We start from the raw sequence: 22,668 nt of genomic DNA, 5'->3' as shown, positions 1-22,668 counted from the left end.
GGATTGGAAATGATTCTAAGCACTTCTTGGCCAACATTTAGAAATATAACAGCTGTTTCCAGATGACATCATTTGGCGCTACACATATTATACAGGAAAATTTCATGCCCACTTTGACCCAAAATTGCATGCAGTAATTACCAAACACATGATAAATGGACCTTACAGAGTTTTCAACTACAATTCACCCTGTATGGTTGACGGCAAGTGTTCCAAGTGATACCTAAGAGACCTGATTGCTGAAACTATAACGAGAAATGATAGATACCCATTGTATCGTCGGCGATCAGTTGCGGACAATGGGCGATCGATAGCTGTGAAGGTAAGAGGACAAAATGTTGATGTAGACAATGGTTGGATCGTACCCAAGCAATTTGGCGAAGCATTAACTTGTAGAAGAAGTTATATCACTAAGCGCAAGGTCCATACTCTAATATAGGTAAATGACAATGACGACGTTCCTGTGTTTGACAGACACATGGAGATATGAGGTTTGGCGTTGTCTTGAAGTAGCAGCAAGTGCCAGTCGTCCTCGGAGCGGTTCTGGATAGCTTGCCTGAGTTTTTATAGTATTGCGCAATAACTGTCTGAGTTGATAGATGCTGAGGTGCCATGAAATCAATCAACAGTATCCTCTTACTATCACAAATAAACCATGGATACGATTTTCCCAGCAGAAGATGTTTGTTTAATTAATATTCCTGATGGCTAATGACCCTAACGCTATTATTTGGATTTGACACCCATGTTTGGTCAACCGTAGCAATGATGTCCAACAAAATGAATATCGCACATGACGATGCTAATTATGGAAACCTACACTTGGGTACTCTGCTGAGCCAAAAGTGAGGGGAAAATCAAAAAGTGAGGAAACAGCCGCGCATAGCCGTGTTGTCGGATCTCTCCTTGCATCTTCCTATGAAGCTGGTTTTCTTTGGAAACCTGATTTCTGGAAAGACAGTCGTGTTCAGATGGTAACGTTTCACGTGCTTATGCTAAACAAAAAACAAAAATGCAATAATAATCATAAATACGTTACAAAACACTTGAATCGTCAGCTGTCTAACAGATTAAAAATATCTCGTTCTATGTATAAAAAAACACCGAAAAATTCATGTCTTGAATGATCTCTTAAACTATTGAATAAATCACTTTTCAAATGTTGTTACTGTGAAGTAATATGAATTAACGATAAAAGCCGGAACCAAATTTGTATACTTAATATTTAGAAATATACAGCACAGTTACTGATACGTACCAAGGCCAATATATTGCTAAACTGTTATAGATTATTATTCTCATTTAGAAGGAAATTTATTTAAATCTATATTAAACTAATACCCAATATCCAAATTGTTGCTGTTTATCAAACACCGTGTCATTTTATCGTGTCTTGTTATCGGACTGTGTTGTATAACAGAAATAAATCGTCCCATAATTCATCGCTTAAAGAGCAAAAACACTCCAAATTCGTATAATTAATAACCAGTCATTAATCTACATTATAAGCGCTGGTCCGCGCATTTTCGACCAGTTTCACCGACAGTTTAAGCGGACGATTTATTCCAGTTCACGGTATTAGGCTCGATGTCGTATTTAAGGATTCGGATTAATGTTCCAAATGAGAAACAGCTAAAAATATGCCAAAAACGAAAGCGAAAAATCCAAATGCAGCTTAAAGGCATGTCAATTTCGGTGACCGGTAACATCCGGCTCGCCTCGTTCAAAATTAAAAAAAGATTGTATTTAAAAAAGGATCTAATTAAAAATTGGTATTTTTAGTTATATTACATAGTATTTAGTTTTTATTATTTTAGTTTTATCAATTTTAAGGGTAATTTCTAACTAAAACTATCTGAAATAACAAGAAATATCTAATAAGTAAACACTACGTCTTAATCCATGCCTTTAAAAAATATCTCTTTCATTATCATAGATTATAAAAAGGTTAAATTTAGTAAAAGGGCAGAATTAAAGTAGCTAAAATAAAACGAAACAATCAAACAGAAACGATATTTAAATAAAAAAACAATATAAATAACTACAAGAATAATTGCGAATCATATACTCCACAATTATGTAGATAATAAAAAAACAGACTTCATCGCAGGTTCCATAAAATTGTTGCAAAATAATTCCTCAAGCTTTTACCCTAATTATTATAAGAAATACTTGCTGCTCACTGGGCAGATTTTTGAACCACAAACTGTATATTTAACAATAAATTTAAATATATTTAACAGCTATCTTCAACTTTAAAATCCCATAATGTTAAAATGAATAATTCTATCTAGAAAAGAAGCATCGAGAAAACCTGTATGAATAGAAAAATATGACAACTTTAATAAAAGCCAAATCATTTTAAATGCATTTTAAATGACTTTGGTGGGAAATATTGTGTTAAAAGTATACACATTAGTTAGAGAACCTTAAAAACTTACACTGCTTGAGCACACTATCTTGACCGTCTGCACTCGAATATCCTTGCCTAATTAATCATGGTATAAAATGACAGGTGGCAATCAAAAATCAGCAACCAAAATACCAATTATATTATAAAATGTATAGAAAGTTAATATTTGTATTATGCAACATTAAACACACAAGAAAAATATATAGACAATATTGTAAATATAGAAGAAATCGATACCAACACAATCAAATTAGTAGGACCAAACTATACCACATAATTACCGAAATTTGACCAGATCAAATCATCATCCACGCATCACCGAGGCAACGTCAAACTACCTCCGATCGCTTTTCTGTCGTTCAGGATCCGATTTAAAGCTTGCGGACTCAATTGTCCGGGCAACACACCACCATTCAGCTCGTTACAAGGAATATACACTCTCTGGGGCAAGGTAATATTGAACTAAATTCATCAAGGCAACAAAAATTAAACTAAAATTAACACAAAATAAAAAATAAAATGTAAATATTTGAAGAAAGAGATAGATAAACGTGAAAGAGTACAAAGAGGTTGAGTAGATTGATTGTTATCTGGTTTATTATTATTACTAATAGTTAATTAAACACATGATATTGCCGTCTGTAAACAAAATATACATAGATTCTTCAGTTTTCTCTTGCTAATTTATTTCATATATAGTTATTTTGTTAATAAATAAAAATAATCACATGCTCATTTAGAGTAATCGAACTTTAAAAATTATTAACTGTCATACAACTCATAGTGGAAATCATATCTTTTAACACTTTGTACAAATAATTTTACATACAACATAAATCCTTACAAATTGTAGAAATGTATTTCCATTTTTGGTGTTCTATTCTCCATAATGCTCTGTTCATTTTTCTATTTTGAAAATTCTCATTAACTAAATGTATAATTAAATTTCACTCAATAGCAGCTTATATATTAAAAAAATTAACGGTTCCTATTTCTTTAAAAATTAGATGAAAGAATCTAATTCATCAGAAACTGAAGTCGTGGTAGACAACTACATAATACTATTGAAAGCAACGAAAGCATTTTAAGCGTTAAAGAAAGCACCAAAATTTACAAAAATACTTTACCGTTGAAGTTTTTTTTTCCAACTAATATTATATATATCAATAGCAATTCGGCACATTTTAAACATTATTAATATTACAATAAAATTAGAAAGCTCTAGACGTCGCGTAATCCGAAATTAACATCAAAATTATCACAAAATTACTATGAGTAATAACAAAACCAGATACATTCGAAGTGTAGAAGATATATAGTGTATACATGTCAATAAGGAGAGAAAGATAGATAGAGGAACAGAGAGAGAGAAAAGTGAGTAGCAAGAACTATGACCTACCTTGGTGGCGCATTCAAAACATACGGTTACAACCTTTGAAATAACGTTCATAAGATTTTTGGTCTCCTGGATAACGTTGTCCACTTTGGTAAAGGTGGCGGCTTTACCAACCGTGTGATCTTTAACGGTGAACTGTAACCTTTGCACGAACGTTGGCACTTTGTCTAAGTTCTCCAATAGGTCTTTCTTCTGAGCACCACCAGGCACCTACACATAATCAAAAAAATATCAATATGTTTTATCCCAATATTACCAGACCAATTGAAAAGTCTAACCCTCAAAGGATGCGTGTATAAATTTGACAGCTGTTAGATCATTAGTTTGTGAATTATAGCATTTTGAGTGAATCAACTTTTGTTATTGTGAAATAATGGATAAATGCTTTTGAAGGAAAAAATACAGTTGAAGCAAAAACTTGGCCGAACACTGGCCCAGGAAAATCAACCATCGAGGATTGGTATGCTAAGTTTAGACGTGGTGAAATGAGAACCGAAAACGGTGAACGAAGTGGACGCCCAAACGACGAAAGCATTTAAAAAATCCACAAAATGATTTTGAATGACCGTAAATTTAAACCGAATGAAATAGCAGACACTCTAAAGATATCAACTGAACATGTACATCATGTCATTCACGAATATTTGGGTATGAGAAAGCTCTGTGCAAAGTGGGTGCCGCGTGAGCTCACTTTTGACAAAAAAAACAACGAGGAGTTGATGATTAGGAGCAGTGTTTGAAGATGATCAGGCGTAATAAACCCGAGTCTTTGCGTCGATATGTGACAATGGATGAAACATGACTCCATCATTTCACACCGAAGTTCAATCCACAGTCATCCGAGTCCTGCATCCTGCATACGATGGACCCGTTCCAAAGCGTGGGAAAACACAACAGTCGGCTGGCAAGGTTATGTCGTCTGTATTTTGAGATGCGCATGGAATAATTTTCATTGACTACCGTGAAAAAGGAAAGGACCATCAACAGCGACTATTATATAACGTTATTGGACCGTTTGAAGGTCGAAATCGCCGAAATACGGCCGCATTTGAAGAAAAAGAAAGTGCTGCTTTACCAAGATAATGCACCGTGTCAAAAATCCATGAATTGGGCTTCGAATTCCGTCGTCATCCACCGTTTTCTCCAGATCTGGCCCCCCGCGACTATTTCCTTTTCTGAGATCTTAAAAGAATGCTCGCTGGGAAGAACTTTTCGTTAAATGAAGAGCTGATCGCCAAAACTGAGGCCTATTTTGAAGCAAAGGACAAATCGTACTACAAAATGGTATCGAAAAACCAGAGAGTCGCTGTAATCAGTATATCGCCATTGAAGGGAATTATGTTGAATAAAAAAATTAATTCTGCCAGAAAAATGTGTTTTACTATGGTAGGGCGGAGACTTTTCAATTGACCTGTTATAACTATCTAAATATTGGTTTAAGAGCCTGGTTAATAATAATCGCATTCCATAGCAACGAAAATATGTTTTTTACAAATTAACAATATATATAAAAGAACTCAATGTTATTGTTAAAAATACTGATTTTGAATTAGCGGTATCCTTTTTAATTGGAACCTCTACGTTATACAAGAAAATGTTAGTAAGCTTGAGAAAATCTCTATGCTGAAGGCATTGCTAAAACTAATGATATAAAGACTATTAATCATCAACTATTGAGTAGTTATACAATTGAATTTTCGGAAAAAATTTCTGATCATGCTTAAAGTAATATTTAAAATGAAAATATTGAACTGCATAACTGTAACAACATATCTACGTAACAATCAAAATATTACTTGAATTAAAAAAAGAAATTTTTTTTTTTGAAAAACTGTGATGGCTGATGAAATGTAATAGTTGCTTTCATATTTTATTATTAATGATACAAAATGTTATAGAAAATAATTGAAAATATTTTGATAGATATGTATTGTACTAATTTTTCTGAATAATGAACCTTTTAATGAGAAAATTATCAGAATATGGAGAAGCCCTAATATATGTTATACGAAATTCTTAAAATCACTCGAAAAAAGTAGGGAATTTATTATGGGCATCGAAACCAACAAAACAGAACCAAACTGAACTTAGAAATAAGAAAAGGTCATTAAAAATATTTTCTAAACATAAACAAATAACTGATCAAATATTATAAAAGATATATCTAAGAAATTGTTTTCATTGTTATATATTTCAAATGAATAGATAATGATTCATGACTGAAGAAAGTGGAATGTGTAGTGTTATGAATGTTACCTGATAACTGAATTGCCTTATAACTTTGTACAGTCTATTAGCCTCCTCGGCGAAATATTCGGCCTGAGTGAAAAGATCCTGAGTAGTTTTCAACGGACCCTCTCCTTTAGTGAACTGGTACATAGAAAATGCCATGGAAGACATGTTTTTAGCCCGCTTAACTATGTCATTGTTCTCCTAAAGTTTACACGACATTGTAGAACAAGCGAAAAATTAAAACTGGACACGATCTTACATCCATCTGAGCGCTGTTGCTTTCCTGCCACTTGTCGGCTTCAGCTTCCATCTCACTGGTCGCCAGTTTCATTTCCAAGCCCGACTTGGCGATCCTCTCTTGTTCCTCGGTGTCCAGTCTCACAGCCTTGAGAGGTTTTGATGTAGTACCGTGTTTCTATCAACAGAAATCAGTTCAACATACAAGATTATTAATTTTCCACTATATAATCAGAAAAGTATCAACATATTTACAAATCAACATTTGAATGATATCTATAAAAAAAGAAGATGTATGTTACAATGATATCTATTTTTCAAATCTTGGTTCATCAATGAGTTAATATAATTTTAAATTGTGTAATATTTCGATATAATTTTCAACAACAGCCAAACCAATTTTAATTTTCAAATACTTTCTAGCAGTGTAACCATCAGCAAAAGCAAACCTACAGAAGACCCGATCTATATCACGCATATTTTTGTCTTACCCCCGGTCTTGGTAAAGACATGTACACTTGCTTCTCTGGTTTAGATTGACTGGCATCCAATACATCTTTGACTATGGTGGTTACGTCTGACACCAACCATTGATACATCTCAGCAAACACTTCCAAATTCTCCTGAGAGATCTTACTGCCAGGGTGCAGGGATACAGTCTTCGCGGCGGTCACCACCTGAGGCCCGTACACCCTTAAATTGATTTCGGTGAATTTTGCCGAGACTTGTAATGTCTCAGACACGGCCACATGCCTCAGTAACTTGCACACCTATAAACAATAGAATGGATATAAGTTTCGTGAGCTCCTTTAACACTAACATTCATATACCTCCAATATGTGATCAATAGAGTCCTGAAATTCGTCAGATGTGTGTCGAAGCCTGTCCGTATCACCTCCGACAGCCTGCTGTCGAATAGCAGCCACCAACTCCAAGCCCTGTTTAGTTGCGGTGCTCAGTTCCTGGGCCTGGTTAATAGCTGCGTTGGCGAGATGTCTAGATAAATCTCGTGCGGAATTTATACAGGCTTGTACAGATTCCTCGATCTCCGGACAATTGGCGGTGTCTTGGAAGCCTACCTGGACCTATAAAAACCAATAGAATATCACTTAGAAAATTCCCGAATAATGTATCGAGCAGATGAAGTACGTACCACGTTAGCGTAAAGTCCTAACAGGTGATCCATTTCAGATTTCAGTCTTTCGCTTGCCTCTAGAATAGCTTCTCGGTATTCGTGAATGGTATAGGCACTATCAGTGAAGTCCTGAGTTCTTTCTAGAACTGCCTCTAAGGCAGAAGGTAGCACTTCTTGATAGGAAGTATCTAAAAAAAAAAATTAGTTCTTATTAATCCTCATAACGTTATCTTATTTTGTACATAATTATATAAATCACACTGATTGGTAATTATGAGATATAGCTCAAAATATGATAAAACGTTTTAATAAAGAAGTTTTAATCGTTTTCTTTGACTCGCAAACAAACTCTATACAGAATTAAATTACACTAAACCTTTAAAAAAATTGCTGTAGTGAACAACAATGTGCAAAATTAAGAACATTCTCAGACAAACCATGAATTAAAAAATGTTGTAACAATTTTTAAATAATAGTCAGAACCAACCCCATACATTAGACAGGAAAGGATGAAAATTTCACTTTGATCGAGGTTAAGAAAGAAATAACAAATCGTATTATTGTAAAAAAGATTCCTGGCTTTGACCTTGGTATCGAGAAAATTTTAAAGGTACTTACAAGAAAAGCACTAATTAAGATCATCAACCTCATAACTGCTCCTTTCAGACCAAAATATGGAACGCAACTGTGGAAGGTGTCAAAATCACTATTGCCAATAATGTCCAAATTATTTGAGAAACTTAATTGAAAGGGAAGCATCAGGAAAAGCATCTTATTCTGAATCATCAATTTGGTTTCAAGAAACTATATCCCTATATGATTGATCAGGTGCACGGAATCACCAAAGACATAGAAAAATTACTAGAAGAAAATAACATGCGTTTTCAATATTTTTAGATGTCGCTCAAACATTATATAAGACTTGGCACGAGATTAACTTGTTTCCCCCTGGCCAATATTCAAAAATGTTAAAGTCTATATTCGAATGATACTTTAGAGTCAAACAAGATGATGCCTAGACTTGAAGAAATACAAGCAGGTGTGCCACAGGAAACTGTATTGGTACAAGTCCATTATCTGCTGTATACTCGGGACTTGCCTACATTCAACGAAAATGTTGCTACATTTGTAGATAACACGGAATTCCTATCCATTGGATATAATAATACTAAATAAACCGAAAAATTACAAACAATTATTGACGAATTCAATGAATTATGAATAGAAAATTTAGGCATAAAAAGGATCAAGCAAAGGCCAGTATATATAAATCAACAAGCAGTCCCGTATGGAAATACAGCCAAATATCTCGGCATGACCCGTGATATTAAATTCAGGTAGAAACTATATGTTAAGAAAGAATGTGATGAACTCAAGCTGGAGTATAAAAAAAGTATTGGTTATTACATATTTAGCCTCTCAGTATATAATAAACTTTTACTTTACCAACAACTTTACCAACTTGAAGCCAGTGTTGGCTTATGGTGTCTAACTCTGGGGTAGTGAAATTCAATGCAAAATAAATATCATACAAAGATTCCAAAACAAAATACTGCGAGATATTGTTGATACTCCATGATACATTCGTAACGACAATCTGCATAAGGACCTGAAGGTAAAAACCGTCATTAAAGTCGTCATTAAAGTTATCAAAAACTATGCCCAAAGACATGAATAGAGGCTCCATCAGAACATCAATGTTGAGGTTCTCTAGTTCCTAGATAATGGCTTAATCGAAAGATTAAAAAGAGTAAAACCATTTGATCTAGTTCAGTGAACTTATAAAAAAAACTCCTGTGTACATTAAGGGCAGTGATATAGATCTTCAGCCGAAAGTGTCTACCGTAGAATAAGTACTTTCTAATTTTAAAATTGTAACAAATTAGAATGAAAACAAATAGCTTATTAGTGTTAATTTACTAGATTGTTATAATAAATAATAGAAAGAAAAACTTTTTTAGAAATCTGCACCCATATCTAATTCAAGTGGCCCAGAGATAGTAAATAAATATAAAGTGAATGCCAGGTGTATCGGAAAGTCATTACCGGTTTTTGGTAAAAAATACATAATTTACAAGAAAATGGAATAAATGATTTATTCAAAGTATTGGCCCTTTGATTCTATACAACTTGCCCATCTTTCGAGCAATTTTTGAATGCCATCACAAAAAATATAGTCATTTTTAATTTCTTCGAAATTGGCGAAGTGCTGCTCTGCCAGAGCAAATCCCATTGATGCGAAAAGTCGATAGTCGGATTGGCAAGATCTGGAGAGTACTTTTGATACGATAATATATCCCATGCAAATGTTCTAAACGCTTTCTTAACTGGTTTTACTTTATAAGACGACGCGTTATCGTTCTGTAAAATCACTTTACCGCGTCTTCCGGCCTATTCTGGAAGTGTTTCGATCAATGAATGGTTTAAATTGATCATTTATTGTCGATAGCGATCAATATTTACTGTTTCATCAGGTTTGGCAGTTAGTAATACACCACGCCACTTTGGTACCTCCAAACACAGAGCATTGTCCTACAACCAAAACGACTTGGCTTTGGAATCGATCGGCCGGTATCGCCAGGTGATAACCAAAATTTTTTGCGCTTAGAGTTTCAAAAATAAATCCACTTTCAATAACCCACCACTATTCGATGCAGAAATGACTTCCAATCATACATTTGATGCAGCATTTCACAGACGATTTTACAATTTTCCATTTGCCTGTCATTCAATTAATGTGACCCATCTTCCCATCTTTTGGATTTTCCCCATTGGTCGTAATCGGTCGCTAATCATTTCCTGGGCCATATTTAACGCTTTTGACTATAGTTTTTGAGTTTATGTTGGATCTTTATCCAGTAAACCTTGCGGTTTCCTATCTTCAAATTCGCTGCCTACCAGAACGTTATTTATCTTGCATATCAAAATCACCACTTTCGAAAACACGGCTCACAGGTTTTTAAGATTAGAGCATGATCACCGTAAATTTCTACCGGCAAATGATGACTATCAAGGCCTTTTTCCTTTTGCTTAAATAGAAAAAATAATGCGTCCCACAAATGCACGTTTTAAGACAAGAAATTTCATATTTTCAATGAAGTATAAATTTATGACAATGCTACTTTCGCAAAATACAACATGTATAGTTCATAGAGTATACATAGAGGTTTTACTTAAATAGGCGAAACCGAGGCAATGTTTCAGATCTTTGCTGACGACACAATTATTATGGCAATCACATTACGACATATCTCTGATTAGGGCAGTAAAATAAGTACAAGTGGCAGTCAAAAAAATCTACAAATGGATGAAAGATTGGAAAATTCAACTTAATAGCTCCAAATCTGTCCACGTTAATTTTGCATTGCGGCGAAATAATAAAAACTTAATTATATCACTCAATGAATGCCCGATTCCTCAAGTAGAATTAGCTAAATACCTTGGTATACATCTTGAGGGTAGATTAAATTGGAAACAGCATATTAAACAAAAAGCAAAACACATTAGAACCAAAATAGAACAATTATAGTCATTTCATTAGCCGGAAGATGTTCTTAACTTGATCTAAAATCAAAGAGGTTGATTTATAAGACAATTATAAAGCCAATTTGGACCTATGGAGTGCAAGTATTGCACTAAAAATTCAAATCAACTAACCATCCAACGCCATCAAAACAAGGTTCTTCGATTGATTACCAATGCTTATCGCTACGTAACCAACGAAGAACTGCACAATGATCTGAAAATCAAATGGATTTCCGAAGTTATCCAAGATTTCGCCTTGAAACACGAAACACAGGACATCAGGAGATTAAAGCAAACCAAACCATACGAACTTATATAAAGTGTATACATTTAATGTAAACTATAGCTATAAGTTATTATAATTTTATAAATGAGGAAAACATATTGATGTATTTTCCCACTGCTTGTGAATTAATCCAAGTACAAATAAAATTTAGTAATAAATTAATTTATAATTAAGATTGTATTAAGCGTATCTAATAAAGATATTATAAAAAACACAAAATGTATCCAGATGGGGCGATGGCAAAATTACATTGAAGGTAAAAATGATTATACTACATGAAAAGATTTTGTTGCCCTTTAAAAAGTTGTTTGTAAAGTGTCATCATTTAAAAACCTAATTATTTTGAAGGGGTTCATTTACTTGGAAACAAACGTATATTGCTCAAGATACTTATAATTAATATTTTAGCTTAAGGCTTTTTAACCGAGATAACCGTTAACCGTAATCATACATTTTAATATTGTTGCTGAGTTAACTACATAACATTTTAGAAATAATTATATCTTGCCTCAATACATTTTTGTGTTGAACAAGTAAGTATAATATTAACAGATACAGACTTTCAGCTGTGTTGCTCTGCTTTCAATACGAGGGAATAAGAATTGATAGCACTAAAGAAATACGAATACTGGAAAAATAACTGCAAACAATTTTGATTATAATTGCCACGTGATATGTTATGTTTTCAATTAGATTCCAGCCATATATCCACATTTAATTATTTTTTATTTATATACATTATATATATTCATTACATATATATTTTTTAACTCTTTGATATTGTATAATATTTGTGTTTATATAGAGTTTTATATTAATAAATGGTTTTGAAAAATTACATTTTGGTTTTATTTAAAATTGAATTGGTCAGTAGAATATGACGTCAGACATTAGTCACGTGATGCATATGAAATCGTCGACCAATGAAGTGGTCTCCCAATAAAATATTTTCATTACAGGTGCCTGTGCCTGTGCCTGTAATGGTAATTTAAACTAACCAATGAAATTCCGCGAAATGACGTTCTCAGCGCCTTCCTGCTGAGAACACGCAAGTTAACGGTATATATTACCCTATGGTATGGTTTTGAAGCTTGATGACAGTAAAATAAAATGGCATATGTGTCTAATATTGCATACTTATACTGAGCGACATCTGTTAGGTATGACTTTCCGGTACACCTGGTAAAATTTATGGTTTTAATATTTTTAATTACATTCTTAGTGAGTAACATTTTAAGTTAAACTCAGTGTAAACAATTAAACGTCAGAAAGAAAAAAACAACAATTAAACTACAGCTTATCGTATATTAAGCCATTATGAATATTTAAGGTTTTCCACGAAAAAATCGAAATAATTTACGAGTTCGCGAATAACAAAACGCAGACCAAACTTGATGAAATCATGGAGTTTCCGTGAAATTCACGCTTTCAGCCTTAAAGAAAAAAGACCCTATACAACGAGCTTTATCACGCACACACAATGGAGTTGAGGCTCGCCTACGGGCTGGCTTTTTGTGCACAATGTACAACCGACAACTTCAAACCAGATGCCCTATAACGATAAGCAATGTGCATGCATATCTGAAACGAAATTACAATGAGCATTCACCACGGATCTGGATACGACTTTGGGAAAGAGCCATAATTTATATATAAATACACGTTTAATGGAGAACGTTTCTGCTTTATGTTTGCATATATTTATTGCATGTGACACGATCGACATTACATGCGCAAATTTATGTTTATCCATATCGGGTCCAGTTCCGACTAATTTCAATATTTTGTATAAAAAAACATTCCACATTTTTCAAAATATTTTTGTTGTAGTATATTTCTGTTACTAATTAAGCAGTTTATTGAAAACAACAAAAATCTTATATAAAATTAGCAATAAACTCTACGAAGTGAAAAACAGTGACTAATCCAAATAGATATAATTAGTCCATATAATCAGTATTGAAGCTCTACAAAGTAATAATATTATATTTAAGGTCTTTATATTTCATTCTGATAAGAAAAAAGATATAATTTTATTTTACTGTTTTCTAATTTTAGATTATAATATTAAATTTGAAAATAGTAATATTATTAATAAATATCTGATAATGTTAACTAACTCCTGTATATTTTCTTATATTGTTAACTCAACAATTGTACAATTAATCTTAACCTTGAAAGATTAACAAGCATTTTTTCTGGTTATTTTCGTGATGTTCAATTGCCATTCAAACGCTACACGATGTCCACCATAGCACCAAGATTTTTAAAGAAAAAGGCCGAGTGTCAGCAAAACTAAATTTTGGTACCCGAAGAATTTAAGAAAAATAATGATGTAGAGGAGGTATCCTCATTATAATTGTCTATTTAAATAAAGTCAAACAAATAAAGTCTATACAAAAATTTCTTTTATACCGCTATTGTGATAGGGGTTACAATTACAATAATGATCAAAACATTACGTCCGCCATCAACAAAACAATTTTGAGGTAGAAAATTCGGGCTTTAGAAAAAGAAAAGGTTTTAAGAAATGACGTGGCGTGCACGGGTGAACTGATAAGGTACGCGGATTAAAAATAATTAAGTTATCCAGAGTGTTGCAACAGGTTTTAACGCTATGGAATTGTATGAAAATAAGTTGGGGAAGATGACGGTTGCTAAGGTTAAGATGAAGTTCAGACACACCTTCGAAGCAGGAATAATTTAACTAAAACATCGGATTGAAACCATGAGATGATAGAATAGTAGTGGATAGAGCTTGAACCCCGTATGGCCCCAAAGAGTAATCGCAAGCAATGCTGATTTTAATATCTTAATCACATCAGTAATTATCATTGCCACGTGGATCACTTATAAGTTAATATTTAACACCCCAAAGTTAACTACCCTGCTAACACGAACCAACTAATATAATCCAACTGTAAGCGTTTTCTAGTCCAAGGATACCACTTTGAAGTTGATGAAAGCTATAACGACAAAGAAGAAGAATTATTTCCTTGTGAATATGTCAACGAAGGAACCATAACTGGTCGCTACCATAGAGCTACGTGCTTTATTGACATTTAAAGATGCTAAAGAAGCTGTAAATATATTCAGTCACGATTATTACGGTGGTTGACAAAATGTGAAGATATGACGAAGACAACTTCCAAGCCCGTGGAGCGAGGTACACACCTTTGAATACGCTGAAATCTTACTAAATAAACCGTGGATGCTGGCGAGCATTATTAAACAAGGAGTTTGAACAAATTGTTAGCAGTTAGAAAAAATAAATCAGATGACACGCTCCTAACATACACAAGATGTTAAGTGCTTCCCCAAGCAAACCTTGAAATGCGCGCTGTTAATATATCATTGACTATTAGGCAATTAAATGAATAGCTATCTCAATATGAAATCATGAAATGAGAAACTGCACGCTAGAAACCTGAAAAAAAAACGAATGCCGAAAGACAGATGATAAGTGTTTCAATAAAGTCGGTGAACTGAACGTGATGACGCAAATAATGAACCGTTGTTTCAATTGTAGTAGTGGTAAACCGAACAGCATGTCCTGTTAAAGTAAAAGTAAAACATGTTTTAAGAGCAATAGTTTCGGACACATCGATTATGATGTAGAGAAAAACGGATAAGCAAAACTGTCTACTTAATATCACGACTAAGAAGGGAAAAGTATCAGAAGCTATAAGCTATGAGAGTTTATCGATATTAGGTACAAGTATTAATTTAACATTAAAATGTAAGAGAGATGTCCCCATGATCGCTCATGTAATGATCGGGATCAACATTACTCGGAGAGAATCGGATATATTTTGAAAGCTTGGAATCTGGTATCAATGAGACAATGGATGTGTTTAGCTCTATCATCATGCAAGTAGCGAACGCTGAATTACCTTGGATTTTCATGTTATGCCTGATATTATATTAAAGTATATTATACCCATTGGTATAGGTCTCCTTGATCGAGTTAAACTTCGCATTCAAAATGAAGAATTACATATTTAAAGAAAACAAATTATGTTGCGTTCAACATAAATTTTGTGCAAATCTTACCGAAATATCTCATATTAAACATATAAATCAAATGTATGGACTAAAAATAGCTCTATTTGCTTTGTTGTCAGTTGAATTTAATTTGGTATATATCGATACTTGAAAGAGAAAAAGAGCTGCGGCAGCATTAGAAGTTATGAGCTTTTGACTATCTATCCACTTGTTATACACCAGTTAAGACGAGTGCCGCAGCGGAAAAGGATTGTATTGCGAATTCTAAGAAAAATAATCATAAACATGGATTATATATTAGTGGAGTAGAGTTAAAGGAAATTATTTGACGCAAAGACGAGTAACTGGTGCTGACAGGCCAAATAGAAGCGCGTTGTTGCCAATCTGACTTATAAATACTAAAACACATACAAAAAAACGCGGTAGTATATTCATTCGAAAAATTAAAATTAAATTAATTATTACACTACAGAAGGACATAAAAAGGAAAGTGAATTGTTAAACACGATATATCATTGACTATTAGGCAGTTAAATGAATAGCTATCTCAATATGAAATCACAAAATGAGAAACTGCACGCTAGAAACCTAAGCTGTTTAAGAACAATAACAAATACCGAAAGACAGATGATAAGTGTTTCAATAAAGTCGGTGAACTGAACGTGATGACGCAAATAATGAAACGTTGTTTCAATTGTAGTAGTGGTAAACCGAACAGCATGTCCTGTTAAAGTAAAAGTAAAACATGTTTTAAGAGCAATAGTTTCGGACACATCGATTATGATGTAGAGATAAACGGATAAGCAATACTGTCTACTTAATATCACGACCATGGAAGAAAAGGGAAAAGTATTAGAAGCTATGAGAGCTATGAGAGTTTATCGATATTAGATACAAGTAGTAATTTAATATTAAAATGTAAGAGATGACATGAACGATCGGGATCAACATTATTCGCAGATTTTTGCACTCTTACTAATTAAGAGTGCAAAAAATTAAAAAATGCCTAAAAGTCACAGAAATCAAGAGAAATTGTACATACTCATTGTCAGTACCGAACCGTTTAAAAAGGGAGTATGTGAAAGGTTTAAGGAAGCAACAAAGAGAACAAGGGGCAATGCTGGGTCTAATCAGGCACAAATAGAAAACACGAAATATTGAGATAGAATACAATAAAAATAAAAAAACTGAAATGGAAATGTCGATATTATAGATTATAGCGATATATAGATCGAAAGCCATTGTGATTTGTGATGAAAAATGCAATTCGCTGTAAAAATATAAACTGAAAAGTAATTAAGAAATGATATACAGATTTTTATAAAATAAAATTTGAACATAAAATGACCATTAATAAAATGCCAAGATATTTGGAGTCTAATAGAATAAGAATTTACTAATTAAAACTAATTAATCATGAAAAATAAAATCAATGAGGACATGTCTAAATTGCACAGAAAAATCATAAAAAAAGTAAAGAAAGAGAGGAGGAAGGCAAAACAGTAAAAATGTAAAGATAAGATGCAGACACAGATAAACATGGAATACGAGAACTGGAAAAAGACGACAGGAGGACAAGAGAGACGTATGCAAAACATAATAAATTTGAAGGTATTGGGTACGGGATTTTAATATTATGTTGATGGCAAAAGGAAGAAGATGGCCAGTGAAATATAAAAGACAAATAAATGTAAGCTCACCAAGGTAATAAGAGAAAATAAATGAAAATACCTTAAATTGACAAAATAAGAATATTAAGGGAGGATTAAGAAAACTGGAGGAATAATTTGAACAAAACTTGAGCCGGATATAGTAGCAGTAACCAAAACAAAAAGAAGAGCTCTGTCATTTATAAAATTAGTAACAAGCATACGTTTCTATAGTGGAGCAAATAAACGCTAGAGAGCATAGGCAGAACTAGGCTGCATCATAATAATACACAATAAAATAAAGATGAAAAAGAATTAAACAAACAAATATGATACTCCCCAAGACAAGAAGATATGATTCTTAAAATAGAGTATTTGACATAGAATTAATGAATCTGAAGGAAAATTCTGTGAGATATTCTGTGAGATTTTAACAAGAAAGCAGTAAAAGTGGATGGTTATACTCTAAAATAATCGTAAAGTATAAAAAAGAGAGAAATAACAACGAAAAAAAGGCTTTTTGCACTAAATATACCTACTCCTCTTATCAGTAAGATGCTCTTTGATTATGTATTACTTGCTACATGGAAACATAATTATTACTTGGCACAATATGCAGGTAATGTATTGACCTGAATGTCTGTGAAGCGAAACCACCGCAGAAAAAGCGCCAAGAGAAACAGAAAAAAAATAGTTAGAAAAAAGCATATTTTTTCCAAACAAAGGCCAGACGTTAGACGAAGCGTGAAGTTAGACTTGATGGAAAGCTCCCTATTGTGGCTATAGCCATAAAGACACGCTATCAAGAATTCTAAAAATTCGCCACGTGCTACATCAAATGAGAAAGTCATAGTAAGAAGCTTTTCCCTCCCTGATCTGAATATGAACGAATCAGACTACAGAAAGGCGTTTCTTGAACCAGCCTTCTCAGCCACCACCAAGAACCCGAGGGAGGAGCTTCAAGGATAGAACAAGATTTACCGAATCAACGAGAGTCTGGGTACAAGCAAGTAGTCAACAATACATCAACAAAACGGGCGATTCTCGAAAAATCAAGAAAAACTTTCACCACAATATCAGCGGCGTCTTCGGTATTCGTGAATGATATAGGAGGGTAGCATTTCTTGATAGAAAGTATTTAAAAATAATTTAGTTCTTCTTGATCTTTGTAATTCGACCTAATTAGTAGAACTACCTCATTTTGTAAATATTTACAGAATTTCTAAATAATAAACAAACTCTTTTCAACCACAAACTTTTAGTTCAACGCTTATAACCATTTTTGTGTATCAATTTTCTTTTTTGTTATTTGATTAATTGTTTAAATACCTAAGCTCGTCTTTACCCATTTATTTACGCAACAAAATAAAGGAAATAAAATGTTAACGTTCAATAATAGGTTTAATGTAATACATCTTTGTTGTTTTGGAACCTAAAAATCAATTCGTAATGTGTTTCAGACAATAAAATTAAGTTTTCTTCCACAACAACCTAGTATGTTATCTACTTTCGCAAAATTCCTTAGAGCACAATTACGATATTCCATTAGCCCCATTTCTTTTTCATTCGTTTCAAGATAAACCATCCGCAACTTCACGAAAACCTTTTAATTATCATTTTCGAGCCCCCTGCATCACAGCAATCTCGCTGCTAATACGGAAGGGTCGCCAATAAATCACGGTCATAACCATTTCTGTCCCCCTTACCCATCGTAATCTTGCCTCGTTCCAGCAGCTTCTGCAGATACCTCATGCAGGCGTAAGCGGTGCCGCGGTCGTTCTCCAGCTCCTCCCTCTGGCGATGAACGCTCCCCTCCGACCCGTTCACCACGCCATCCTTGACGACGTAATGAATGAGGTCCATGGCGCGCCTCATCTGACAGAACACTGTGTCCCGATTTTCCCGCGCTGACGCGCTGTCCGGATGCCGTAAGCATGTCTAATTAACAGAATGAAACGCTATACGTAGTCGGTGTTATTTCTTGGAAAAATTGAATGAGTAAGGTTTTTGTTAGGAATCAAAATATAATGGGAATTGTAATGATTCAGTTAAAATTACTACAGTATTAATTGAATAGTTGAAGAAGATATAATTAAAATGACAATTACCATTATGCATAAATTAAAATTGTTTCTGCGTTGAAAAGATAATTTAATAATCAAAAGCAATAATTATTTTACTACAATTACAAGCAGAGTTTACAAAAATTTACAAAGAGAAAAATATATTTTATTGTAAAATCGAATTGTAATTAATTAACATAAATTACAAAAAAAAATAAATTATAAGTTTTCTTTCCAGTTTTATCCTTTTTTTCTTGAAGATCAGCGTACTTCTGCCTACAATTTTGAAAATTGTTTATATTTTATCATTAAAAGTCCATTCTTAAACACATTATTTATAGAACAAATGGAGTTTTCATCTTAAATTACAACATAATGTGAAATGTAGCAGTTATGTTAAAATTACTGCAAATTACTGCAATAGTAATTGAATCGTCAGAATAAATTAGGCAAATGTTCCTAACTCACAATTCAGGTTGTAATTAGAACAATCATTTTCATTATACATTTAATTTAGTTATAAAAGCAACTAAGGAAAAATTACAAATTAGTGCACGAAAGATAATAATTATTTTACCCTAATTTCAAGTATGTTTTAGAAAAAGAACGTAACTATAATTATTTGTACAAAAAAAACTGCTGTATGATTTTTTATTACAGATTTAAAAAAATCATATTATTTAACATAAATATTGCAGAGTTAATGAATATTAATGAATGTTATAATTAAGTTAATTAGTGAATTACTACAACATAAAAATATGAATACGAATAATAATGACTATCATAACTAAGGTATCATTACAATTGAATTAGAATTAAAAATACACAACCTGTTAATTTAAAAAAATTATAATTGCTTAGTAATTTGTCCTGGAAATTAATATATATAAAATTATGACAACAGCCTCTAAAAATTAATTTTTAAAGTTAATTTTGAAATAATTTTTATAAAAGCAGATTGTCAAAATTATAATTATTTCTAAAATTGTAGGCAAATACTTTAAAAAATTAATACAATAAATAAATCTGAATTAAAATATTCTTTCAATTTTATTATTTTTCCTAAAGATTAGGCTTTTTAATTTAATTTTTAAAGGTACAGATTAAAACAAAATTAATTTTATAAAATATTACTGTGGTATTATGTTAAAAGATATTTAATTCAATTTTAAAATATTGAAATAAATATTTCAAAATTTAACATTCATTATTTGATACTACTCTAATAGACTAATGAAAAAAACTGGGGGTTTCTCAGTGTTGGAAGGCCATTAGATTCGCCTGAACTTTAATACAAAACAAGACGAAAGTTTGTGAGAGGCAGCATCTGTTAATAATTTATATATTAATTTTGAAGCTGGCGATGTAATGGCGCGTGTGCTGATAACAAACCAAAAAAGCATCGCAAGTTTGTTAATAAAGTTGCTTCATTTAAATGAAAGGCGACAGTGTATAGGAGAAAGCTCCAACCGGCGCTGAAAGATGGAGAAGACGTTGACGCAACATTCGTTTACCTTGCTAGAAGTTAAGAGCATCATCGTTGACCTTTCCAGCACTTGTCTCGCGGCCGCCATTTGAGCCCTTCTCCGCTCGTCCTTCAAGTCGTTCTGTCGGTCGCCGGTGAAATGAGCCAGCTCGACCATTTCTGAACCAAACTGGCTGAAGGCTTTCACGAACTCGGTGAAATTATTTACGGATTCTAAACGATCTAAACTATGGGACACCTGAAAAAAGCATTAATAAGCCAAATAATAGATGTACAAATAATTTATATCGTGTTGTTATAAAAAAAATAGTTATTAAAGATGTATGCTAAATTAGAACGACTCTTTACCTTACTAGCCTACTATTATCTCTCTTTTCCGACCCATCGCAGGATTTAGGAAATCCGCCACCAATAGTCTAGATAATTAATTTTTACTAGTTTGTGACAATTCTACGTACTCACTTTACGCGGAATAAAAATTATGCCTGCAAAAGTAAGTGAAACTGAAAGAAAAATGACTTTTAAAATAGTTTACAAACTCTACAAATCTACGCGTTACGTAATTGTTTAGGTCGCACTGGACGGTTTGTATCGGTACAAGTCTTATTTATAAATTGTTTTAATAATTTTGTGTTACAATTAGGTATTCTAATAGGAATCGATGGTGTAACAGCCATTAATGTGATCATATATCGGCAAAAACTCCAGACAAGTTATGTATTGTCGTTCCAAGGTAGAAAAATATTAGAAAAAAGTAGTTACATCTTGAAAAATGGGAGCCACCCGGTACAGTTTGAATATCAGTAATATATTCACAGCAATAAGATTATTGTAATATAAATATTTACCATTTTAAGGATTTTTAATTATGTCTAAAATATAAATAACTTAATATCGATGTAAATATAATTGCTGAGGTTAGGCCTCAGTTGTTTTATTTATTATCTATGAGTTCTTAATATACATTTTTTTCCTTTTTTCAATTGCCAAATTCACCAGACATTCACTGCTGTTCACTACTGAACCACCATACATTCTGAAAACAAAGAAAAATATTACTTACATTCAAGCCTTCAACAAGTGTCTCTCAAATCCCATCATGGTTAAATTACAAAAAGCCAATCTCAAAAAACTGGTTTGCAAGATATAAATAGTAATATCCTTCCTAGCACAAAATATACTTAGCATTAGAGAAATTTGCTTGTTTTTTACCATTTTGTATGCTTACAAACTGTTGCACCTACTACATAGACGTCATAAGGTACACTGAACTCTAAACTAATAGTTATTGTAATAGACTAGATGACTGTAAAAAATAATCACAAGAATATTAATTTATAATAAAAGTATACTATAGAGAGATTATTAAAAAATACATCTATTTTAAAATTAAAGAGGGATTACTAAGATATTACCAGAAAAAACACAAAATTTCAAAATTCGCCACGTGGCCCCAAATAGAAGAATTCAAAACGCTACGAAACATTAACGTCATCTATTGTTTCCTGACTAATCATTTTCGCATTTCAACATTTGAACCTTTTTAACGACTTTGGAAAGTTTGGTGTTTTATTTATATTATTTATAATACATTTTATAATAAAAAAATTAGCTTTGTACTACCAACGGAAATAAAATATAAACTAAAAAATTTACTGCGATTTATCAAGCCAAATAATTCAAATTTGCTCTGAATCGTCGATGGTGACTGTACTGTGACTGTAACTAAAATAATTTTAAAATGAATATTAGAACTTTTATAGAATTGTCGTGAATTTTATAGAATTCCAGACCCTTTAACTATGAAATGTCGTGGAATATTGAAGAATATTAATTTATAATGCTACCAGTGTAACACTTGGAAAGAAAATTAATAAGTGCAGGTAATAGTACATATAAGTACATAAGTACATAATAAGAACAATGGCCAGTTGGGAACTGTGAGACTAGAATTTTTGAAACTAAGTACCCCATATTTGCAGAAACAAATAAAAATTGTATCGATGGCAAATCTGCTGAAAAATATTAGTTCAAACTATTGAACGTACTGACGCAAATGTGTTTGACAGCTACCAAAATAGTAATTTTATATAGTTGATGGTAACTAGAACGTAAAAAAAGTTTAAACTGTATACATTTTATGATGTCTGTTTGATTTTCTTGCAGCCCTGTAGAATGAAAAAGTTAATCTGGTGTTGCATCAACTTCAGTGTCAACCACAGTCACTTGACTTCAGTG

The 22,668-nt window shown here is 32.6% G+C and overlaps 1 protein-coding gene across 4 annotated transcripts in view; it reads right to left on the bottom strand.

Annotated features, from left to right (window-relative positions):
• The window catches only part of alpha-Catr (alpha-catenin related), a 169,292-nt gene that overhangs the window by 5,038 nt on the left and 141,586 nt on the right, over positions 1-22,668 (bottom strand). For 2 of the 4 annotated variants that reach the window (XM_076407738.1, XM_076407741.1), the window contains exons 4-12: positions 20,459-20,668; positions 18,585-18,816; positions 7,432-7,601; positions 7,109-7,363; positions 6,770-7,048; positions 6,301-6,456; positions 6,066-6,242; positions 3,813-4,019; positions 2,695-2,875 (exon numbers count right to left, since the gene is read on the bottom strand). In XM_076407738.1, coding sequence (XP_076263853.1) covers positions 2,729-2,875; positions 3,813-4,019; positions 6,066-6,242; positions 6,301-6,456; positions 6,770-7,048; positions 7,109-7,363; positions 7,432-7,601; positions 18,585-18,816; positions 20,459-20,668 — 1,833 coding nt within the window. In that variant the 3' untranslated portion in view covers positions 2,695-2,728. Of the gene's footprint in view, positions 1-2,694; positions 2,905-3,812; positions 4,020-6,065; positions 6,243-6,300; positions 6,457-6,769; positions 7,049-7,108; positions 7,364-7,431; positions 7,602-18,584; positions 18,817-20,458; positions 20,669-22,668 lie in introns of those variants that run through there. The other 2 variants (XM_076407740.1, XM_076407739.1) reach the window with 2 other exon arrangements.

The sequence above is a fragment of the Rhynchophorus ferrugineus genome, unplaced genomic scaffold, assembly GCF_030347505.1.
Source record: "Rhynchophorus ferrugineus isolate W39M unplaced genomic scaffold, kcgeb_rfMv2 rfM6, whole genome shotgun sequence".
Taxonomy (NCBI): Eukaryota; Metazoa; Arthropoda; class Insecta; order Coleoptera; family Curculionidae; genus Rhynchophorus; species Rhynchophorus ferrugineus.
The sequence above is the reverse complement of the archived record's forward strand: the minus strand, read 5'-3'. Positions and strand labels throughout refer to the sequence as shown.